The following is a 9248-nucleotide window of genomic DNA, read 5'->3' as shown; positions in this document are numbered from 1 at the left end:
TGTCTTGCCAGCTGCTGCCAGTAGGCTGCAAATAATTAGAAGCGTTCCTGTGTAACTGGCATATCTTCTCTTTCAAGCCCCAAAAGACCACTATCTACTTGGTCTGCTCTTTCTCATCCAAACATACACACTTACTCTCATAGGCAGGGCACAGGAGATATTTAATGTGCTTTGCTCACTGTCAATGAGCTCTCGGCTGGAAATTGTTCACTTTGGAACATCATGCCCTAAAAGATGACAAATGAGAGAGTGCAGATGACAGCTGGAAGGCTTGAACCACCCCCTTTATAGAACTGAGAGGTCAAGTGTATCCAGTTCAGGTCAGAGAAGGCTGAGAGGGCAGGAGCAGGCTACTGCTGAAAGGTGAACCTTCCACTGGAGCAGCTTGCTCCAAGCCCCTGTGTCCAACCTGGCCTTGAACACTGCCAGGGATGGGGCAGCCACAGCTTCTCTGGGCACCCTGTGCCAGCGCCTCAGCACCCTCACAGGGAAGAGCTTCTGCCTAAGAGCTCAGCTCAGTCTCCCCTCGGGCAGGTTCAAGCCATTCCCCTTGGCCTGTCCCTACATCCCTTGTCCCAAGCCCCTCTCCAGGTTTCCTGCAGCCCCTTTAGGCACTGGAGCTGCTCTAAGGTCTCCCCTTCAGGAGCCTTCTCTTCTCCAGGCTGCCCCAGCCCAGCTCTCTCAGCCTGGCTCCACAGCAGAGCTGCTTCAGCCCTCACAGCATCTCCATGGCCTCCTCTGAGATCCTGGAGCCATCTCCCACTGCAGATCCCATTGGCCACTTCTAGAGCATCCCAAATCCTGCTTCTATAGCACATGTCCTTACTGGAAATGCTGCCTATGTGACCTTTCTGCAGGGTGTGTGAACACTTGCAGGGACGGTGCCTGCAGCCCTGCCCTGGGCAGCCTGTCCCTCTGGGGCAGGAATTGTTCCTCAGCTCCATCTAAACCTGCCCTGGTGCAGCTTGAGGCCGGTTCCTCTTGTCCCATCCCTTGTTCCTTGGGAGCAGAGCCCAGCCCCTCCTGGCTCCATCCTCCTGTCAGGCACTTGTAGGCAGCCATCAGGTCCCCCCTGAGCCTTCTGTTCTTCAGCCTGAACCCCCCAGGTCCCTCAGCCGTTCCCCATCACACCTGTGCTCAGGCCCTGCACCAGCTCCATTGCCCTTCTCTGGCCCTGCTCCAGCACCTCAATGTCTTTCCTGTAATGAGACATGGAACGCTTCTGGTCCTTGTGAGCACCACACCTTTGAGCCATCCCCAACTCATCACATGTATGTTCACTACAGACACTCCGGGGTCCCTTGGCTCCTTCAGACCTCCAGCAAGGGGGTACAGTCCCAGCGGGGGGCGCTTGGGTGCAGGAGAAGAGTTTCAACACTTACCATGAGCAAGTAGAAATGAGAGGTTGTCATGGATACCAATATCCAACTGACCTCAGCCTTTCTGTTAGATCCCAGTTCAGGGAAGCATCTAAACCCATGCAGACACAAACATCCCTGATGCTGCAAACAACGTGGGTGTTTAACAGACTTTTGAATTAAACCCAGAATGGGAGCAGCTTTTTTGTTTTTCCTACATTCATGTGGAGCAGCAGCACCAGGAAGGCTGGGGGGTGTCAAACTTGGAAAGGATCAGGTACCCATAATCCATAATGAACTGGAAGAGGCTTTTAACCAATGCTAGGACAGAACATTCAGAGACACTAGACCCATGCGTGTTTGCAGCCGTGCCATCGACTGGACATCTCCTATCTCTAGGCTATCACCCCTGCTCTGCAGGGACAAAGCAGCCCCTATGGAAACTCAGCCCCTTCCCCACCAGATCACATGCAGCCAGGGACAGGGAACAGCCACGATTCCCACCTACAGCCCCACCACAGACCTGCTGCTAACGCTTGTCTCAAGCTTAGTCAGAAGGAATCTGTTGCCTCCAAGCTGGGCTCTGGAGCTGCGCTGGGCAGCAGATGCTGCTGCCTCCTCATCCCAGCCTATGCCAAGTGAGCAGTCTCACTACGCCATGCTGGGTCTCTGGCATGTCCATAACCTCCTCAAGGCAGTGGGTGGGCATTAGCTTTGCCTCTTTAACACGGTTAATGCAGTTTGGGCTGCAGCCCTGCTGGCATGCAGGTTCATTCAGAAGGGGTCCTGCAGCCCCTGTTCGGATTCTGCAAAGGGGAGATGCTGGGAGTGACTGAGGAGGTTGAGCACATTCAGACACCACAGCAAAGGGAGAAAGCCCCGGTGTTCCTCAGGCCTCACACTCAGCCCCTGTGCCTCAGGATGCTATGAAATATCTTCATCTCCAGCCGAGCAGAGCAATGCTGGTGAAGCCACAACTGACCTGTCTGCTTTCACCATCTCTTCTCCTCTGGCTTTACTCCATGTCTCCACTTTCCATCAGGAAGGCTGTGGGGTATCGAACTTGGAAAGAACCAGGTACCCATAATCCATAATGAACTGGAAGAGGCTTTTTACCCACCCTAGGACAGAACATTCAGAGACACTAGACCCATGCATGTTTGCAGCCGTGCCATCGACTGGACATCTCCTATCTCTAGGCTACCACCCCTGCTCTGCAGGGACAAAGCAGCCCCTATTGAAGCTCAGCCCCTTCCCCACCAGCTCACACTTCAGAGACCTAGAAGCCATCAGTCCCATCACTGCCTTTTCCCTACCTTCATCTTGCTGATGCCAAAGCTGTGTTTAATCACCTCCCGCAATCCTACAGAGGAGCCCTGTGAGCTGCAGAAGTACTGTGAAGAGCAGATGAACCATGGAGCTTTATAGCTAACCAGTGCTCCTCCCTGCACCTCCTGTAATGTCCTTCCCTCAGACATCACGTACACCTGGGCCCTGTTCTGCCTCTTCTCCACTTCCCTTGTCTCCCTCCTCTCCTCTCCAAGACATTCCTGCCCAGGGACTGGCTGTTGTTGGGCTGACCCGTCTGCAGGCAATGGAATGGGTGAATCCCACCATTTCTTCCCTCATTTGGCCTCAGCAGATAGCTGCCAGCCCATGCTTTCTGCTAAGTTATACGGGACAAGCTTGATACCCTTGAAAGTACCATTCTGAACCCAAGACCTAGAGCTGGACCGACGCCCTGCTCTCAACTTGCTTCTACACCAAGAAGCAGAGCAAGCCCCTTTCGTTTGCTCGCATTTCGGATCCAGAACCTATTTCTGCTGAGCATCACCCACTGGTGCCTCCCGCACTGCGCTGCTGCCCTCTCCTGGCCTCTCCAACGGGCCTCAGCGCAGCTACAGCCATAGATGCTGATCCCTTCCTTGAGGCCGAGAAGGTGGGGATCCTTCCCGCAGCCCTGTGTCCCTCCAGGGGCTCTGAAAGCCAAGCGATTTGAGGCTGAGCTTTTCCCTACCCTGTCCTATATAACCTCCACCTCAGCAAATGCTCTGGCTTCAGATCTTCCTAGGAGCTGCTTCTTTATACAAAGTGGGATAAGGAACTGGAGTCATTCCCTAGTGCAAGACTGAATGGGAATGATGCTTTCCATACCTGAACACAAACATGTGGCTCAACCTGCATGATAGGTCCCCTCCTTGTAACCCCCAAGTCCCTTTGCATCTGGAGCATCCAGTGTTGCAGAGAGGTGCAACTAGAAGTAAAACTTTATTAGCAGAAGGAGTGGTTGCAGTCAGAGCTATTTGAGAAGATAAATACAGAGAGGAGAAGAAGGGTATCCCTCTTATCCATTGCTGGAGATTTCAGGCAGTGTGAGGTGGTCTGAGACACAGAAATAATGGGCAGCAGTAGCTGGAGGGATGCTGTCCCTCAGGGAATCTCAGAAGCTGTTCCTTCTTTTCTCTGGTGCCAGCATAGGAGTTGTCTCATCAGTCACCTCAGCCAGGTTCAGGGACATGGCAGGGGATGGTGCTCCATCCCTCTCCTCCTTGTCACTCCTGGTGTCACTGGCATCAAGGAGACTCTGGAGGCTCTCCCTGGGGCTCCAGCAGAAATGGCTCATCCTTTCCACCCCCATGGTGCTTCCTTTCATCTTGGAAGCTCTTGGAGACTGCAAACGGTAATCTTGATAGAACCAGTAACAAGAGCTTCTACAAAGACACAGAAGAGAAGCCCATAGTGAAAACCAGTAACTGCACGGCAGCAACCAGCACCAGAGCCCTGCAGCCACCCAGCACCAGCCCTCAGGGCCAGGATTCCCCAGGGCCATACCCAACCACTCCCTAGATGGCTGTGTGAGCTACTGCCAACATTACTACTTAGGGGGCCTACAAGGGTGCTGGAGAGGGACTCTAGTGTGAGGTGTCCCTGCTCATGGCAGAGAGTTGGAACTGGACGATCTTAAAGCCCTCTCCAACCCAAACCATTCTATGATTCTATGATTATCCCAGCTGTTGAAGTCCTACACCCTCAGGCTTTCCTTCATTTCATGTTCCAAGGAGGAATATAGAGCTCCAAAAATGTCCCATGCTGGGAGATGCAGATCAGACTTACAGGATGAAGAGAACATTGAGGAGTAGTAATGCTGGCAAGACAATAAGGAGCAGGGATGGGATCTTGTGCGCGGTGGAAACAGCTGAGGGAAGAGAAATGGATGTGATGGTGTCAAATGAAGAAGTCCCACTGCTAAAGACCCTGGAGATAATCCTAATGCTAATTGTCCCCAGCCCCAGAGAGAAGCAGAGATGTTGGGACCTACATTAGTCCTGGCAGTGAGGTTCTCAGAGGCAAGCTGGGGACACCAAGAGAGAAATCAGTGTTCAGCACTGGCCTGGTGGAAGGGGCATTGATTCCTTCAGGGAGCTGTGATTCCTTCAGGGATGGTGATGGAAGAAACGAGAGCCCCCCAAGGGCTGTAGAAGTTGTCATAGCCAACATAGGGCAGCTGCTCTGGGGTCCCACTGCACTGCCTGCCCTCTACTCAGAGTCCCCCAGTTCCCCACATGCCCTTGCTTCAGTAACGGGTGATCTGCGTACCCTGCTTGGTCCTTCCCTTCTTGACACAGTCCTTCATGGAGCTGATGCCTGATGCTCTGGTGGTCATGCCGTGCTTGCAGGGAGTGCAGAATGCCATCCCGTGCGTCACACTGTAGGTCCCAACAGGGCATGGGAAGCACTTGCTGCTTTTCGGAGGGCTGAACATCCCTGGTGGGCATACAACTGAGGAGAGGACATGTAGAAAGGCCCTTCTAAGCAACAGCATTGTATTCAATGAAGAGTTAGGGAAAGGGAGCCCTGATGCTTAAGGGCTCAGAATTACAGGATGGGCACCATATTCATTGGATTGAGAGGGCATGGACCCTGGAAACAAGCTGTGCATGAGGAAGGGAAGAGACAAACAAGAGGAAAGTAAAGGGGGGACCAAAGGGCTATGGACTCTTGGCTCACTGCAACAGTCAGGACATCTTTGGAGCTGCTTGGTCTGCCCATAGCCTGCGCTGCACTGCTCGATCCGTAGGAAGCCGATAAACTCGTTGGTGAAGTTGATGCTGGGGATACCAGGCCGAGTGATGAGGAAGGACTTGTGCTCCTTGAAGAACCAGGTAAGGGCGAGCTGGACCTGGGTAGGGCAGAGCAAATGCAGCTCAGTAAGGCTCTAAGAGAGAAGCACTGATACATCCTCCCAGTGCATAGAGCTGTGCCCGTGTGAGCCAACAGGGGACAGGCACCACACAGCAGCCTGAGTGGGAGCTCATGGACACTGAGCAAAACCCCAGGGATGCTCCTCATCATTCCAGGGTCTGGAAATAGTCTCCTCATTGCACACATCCCCTGTGCCATCCTCCTTTCCCTCCTTACCCACCCCAGGTTGTGCAGGACTGTTTTGTGGTAGCAGTCTTTGACTCTCTCCATGTCCTGGGAGTTGCAGTGTTCATCCCAATTGGGTCCAAAGAGGGACACTGGAACATGGAGAGACACAAGTGCAGCTCAGGCAGCCCCAGCTCCAGCAGGAGGTGGGTGAAGCCATAAAACTCTTCCAAGAGGCCCTAATGTCATTACAGCCCCGTGCTCCCTCCCTCTTTTCCCTCCAAGCACAAACTGAGATGCTTGAATTCCTCTCACTTCATCCCACTGCCTTTGTTATCCCCTGGGGACTCTACTGTGATGCTTGTGCCTGGGGGTCTACCTTCTAGCTGAACTTGGACAACGAATTCATCCAAAGGGCTGTTGAGCGAGGGGAAGCAGAAGGTGACATTGAGGTGGAGTTTGCAGTGCTGCTCCATCTCCAGCTGCCTCAGCTTATCCTGTAGATGATGCAGGAACCTTTTGGTCCACTCATCCTCACAGAACTTGCTATGGAAGAGCAGGACAGTGTCCAGGCCTCCAGGCACATGGTAGCCTGTGGAAGAAAACCCTGACAGGTTTCTTCCCCCTTGCCAACAGAGAGCATCCTTGTCCAGAGAGCTGAGCACGGTCCCACCTCTCCCTTCATCCACCCTTCCTGCCCTTGTCGGGTTGCCCCCGGTGCTTAGCACAGCACAGGACTCACCAAGGATGCTGTAGTGGAATGTTTGGGACACAGGGATCCTGTGCTTTGTGTAGGAGATGGTGCACGAGTACTTCCCGCTGTCAGCTGCTTGGAAGTGTTGGAAGAGGAGACGTCCCTCTTTGGTGACTGAGAGCAACCTGGAGACTAGTGCAGGAGACAGAGGGGTTGATGGTGATCACCAGCAGTTGGCTGTCCTGTGCTGCTGGCCCAGTTCCTGGTGGCTCTGTCATGCTCCCCTGGGCTGACCCAGATTTGGTCTCCATAAACCACTGCTGAGACTCTACAAAGACTCCCAAAAGCTGCTCTTCTCCCCGTTATTAAATTATTATTCCCCTCCTGTTGTTATAAGTTATCAAGGGAGAGGGAAGAAGAAATTAAGCATGGAATTACCCCATAACCTGTGTCCTTCCTGTAGCTCATCCCACACAATCCCATGAGACCCCAGTCTCCATGCGCCCCTCCCATGCTCCTTCCTTGAGGGGCTGTTTCCCCTTTTACCCCCCTCTTGCCTCACAGCAGCAGAACCCATCACTGCTGCTTGCTCCTGACTTAGGACCTTACCTGGCCGGTCCTGCCCCCAGTGGTAGGTGGGATCAGCCACCTCCATTTCAATAGGGCTGCAGGGCAGTGAGTACAAGCTGCTCTCCTTGTGGATGAAGACAAAGCCTAGGCCAGAGGGAGAATGAAAAGCTGGGGACACATCTGAGGCATCTCAGGGCATTGCAAGGAGGAGGGTTGGGAAGCCACTGGAACAGGCTGCGAACCTGTGTGGTGTGCGGGTGGACCCAGCCCCACTGGGGACCATCCTACAGGGATGAGGTTGGTTATGTACTTAGGGAAGAGAAAATGCCAGGAGCTGTGATGAGCAGAGCTGGCTTGTGTTGGCTGTGACTGGAAAGCCACATCCTCTGCCCAGGTCATCGGCAGAGGTGTTAGAGAGGACATGGTCCTGCCATCAACTGAGCTGGATGGGGGCACTGCATCACCCAGGAAAGAGGAGTGCATGGATCAGGAGAGCTTTGTGGATCTCACCCCCTTGGTGTTCCCAGCTGGATGCAGGTGGCAGGGCCCAAGGCAGGGACACTGTCTGTCCTAGGAGGAAAGCAGAGGGGCAGCTCTCAGGCTCAGCTTGGACAGTGCTCACCTCATGCTGGTCTCCTCTCTAAGGCTCTTATCAGCCCTCCAAGGAGTCAGAGCACAACACATCCACCTCCACAGTGATCTTCTACCTGAGCAGCTACGAAGCACCAAAGTCAGGATGCCCATGACCAAGACCTGGGTTCCTCCAGGGTCTGGAGCGCAGAGCATCCTGCCCTGCTGTGCGGTGTGGAACACCTTGTTACCATGGTGATGAGGAATCTGCTGCTTCTCCCTGTCCCCATAGTGACAGCTCAGAGGCTGGGCACTGGCACATCCTGCCCACCTTGGTCACGCTCAGCAGGTCTGGGCTGTGTAGGAAACATGGCCCTTCTTCTGGGGACCATCTGGGCACAATGCATTAGAATATGGTTGGGGACATCCTAATTGAAGAGATACGGTAATAGATGATGAGGAAGCACAGGAGACACTTGTCCCAGGGCTTCTGGGATTCATTAATGAAGGTTTCCTTTCATTTCATGGTGTGGGGCTGTGTGTTCCCTCCTGCTTGGTGCACTGACTAAGTGCTGCAGCAGCAGCAGGAGGGAGACCCATCTTACATAGCAAAGAGTTTGGATCTCTGCTTGAACTGCGGAATTCAGGTTCACGTATGAAGCTGAACTTGGGTTATCCATAGTAAAGTGTCAGGAATACAGATTTACTTCCTTACCACCTTACAGCACTTGTTATTCATTTGCATATGTTGGAGAGAGCACAGGCACTGCATCAGTAAGTACATAGCAAGATCATTCCCTGTGTTGTTCCGACTAGGAATTAACCTTTCCCCCTCCAAGAGAGTGACGCGAGTTACACTCACATGCAAACTCCATTTATAGATAGGAATTGATACAGGAGTGTCTCTAGTTTCTGCATCCCTACATGGCTGGAAAAGAGGGATATGGGATTTGTGGGCATTTTGCATCAAGGAGCTTTAAGTTTTCCTTGGCTTGTATGAACTGCAGGAATACCCAGGGATGGAGGAGCATCTGGAGCATCCTATTGTGCTGTACACACACATACCCGCTTTCTGCCTCTGGCACTATCCCTTCCTGTTCCCTGCTGCAGATCTCATGGATATCCCACTTGTCCAACAAAAGAGTCACCAGCTTCAGCACTGAATGAGAAGGTGTCCTGGTTCCTTGGGGTATCCCCAAGGGTATCCAAGGAACTCCTGCTACAAGAGGATCAAATGCAAGAGGACCATGGCTGGCTCCTAGCTATGAGATCCTGAACCCTCTGTGCTGCTTAGGACAAAGGGAATGTGCCCCTTTCTGCAGCACTCGAGGGCCCATGGGAGCCAGAGCTACATCTCTTGAGCTCATGATGCCTCCTGTAGAGATCATAGAGATCCTTCAGGCTTTCACTGCACCAGAGCAGCGGATTCTAGAGCTGGATCCAAAGAACACCACCTGGAATGTCACCATTACTGCTAGGCCTCTTCATTCAGACAGGGACTGATGCCTCGGTGTCTGTATTCTGCTCTAGGAGCAATTGCAGGCAGTCACCAAGTTGTGTTGGCAGCACAGGGAAAACCCCAGCCTTGGGACAGGCAGTGACATGCGGCTTCCCAAGGGAAAGCAACGCAGCTCTTTCTACACAACCAATGCAGAGGAGGGAAATCTGCCCTTCAGATCCTATCTGGA

The 9248-nt window shown here is 53.1% G+C and overlaps 1 protein-coding gene across 3 annotated transcripts; it reads right to left on the bottom strand.

Annotated features, from left to right (window-relative positions):
* Positions 1-3607: 3607 nt before the first annotated feature.
* LOC133218849 (zona pellucida-binding protein 2-like) lies at positions 3608-7803 on the bottom strand. 3 transcript variants are annotated; one of them, XM_061365659.1, is made up of 10 exons: positions 7698-7803; positions 7501-7560; positions 7030-7134; positions 6469-6612; positions 6106-6318; positions 5778-5878; positions 5367-5538; positions 4956-5138; positions 4473-4554; positions 3608-4069 (listed from the first exon to the last, which is right to left on the bottom strand). In XM_061365659.1, exons 1-10 carry the CDS (start codon positions 7774-7776, stop codon positions 3799-3801), a joined length of 1410 nt encoding a protein of 469 aa, XP_061221643.1. In that variant the 5' UTR covers positions 7777-7803; the 3' UTR covers positions 3608-3798. The 3 variants fall into 3 exon arrangements, with proteins under 3 accessions (XP_061221643.1, XP_061221644.1, XP_061221645.1); XM_061365660.1 differs by having other exon boundaries at positions 5367-5532; XM_061365661.1 differs by lacking the exon at positions 7030-7134.
* Positions 7804-9248: the final 1445 nt, after the last annotated feature.

This window comes from Neopsephotus bourkii, unplaced genomic scaffold (genome assembly GCF_033783945.1).
Source record: "Neopsephotus bourkii isolate Nb327-2 ecotype Australia unplaced genomic scaffold, CSIRO-AGI_Nbou_v1 NB_1288, whole genome shotgun sequence".
Taxonomy (NCBI): Eukaryota; Metazoa; Chordata; class Aves; order Psittaciformes; family Psittacidae; genus Neopsephotus; species Neopsephotus bourkii.
The sequence above is the reverse complement of the archived record's forward strand: the minus strand, read 5'-3'. Positions and strand labels throughout refer to the sequence as shown.

Excerpts from the sequence above, each read along its gene's own strand:
- LOC133218849 (XM_061365659.1), bottom strand. The coding sequence starts at position 7,776 with ATGCTCTGCGCTCCAGACCCTGGAGGAACCCAGGTCTTGGTCATGGGC. Across the intron at positions 5,139-5,366 it reads AAGATGTCCTGACTGTTGCA|TTGTATGCCCACCAGGGATG; the intron begins GTGAGCCAAGAG and ends TCCTCTCCTCAG. Across the intron at positions 4,555-4,955 it reads GAAGGGAAGGACCAAGCAGG|CTGTTTCCACCGCGCACAAG; the intron begins GTACGCAGATCA and ends CTCTTCCCTCAG.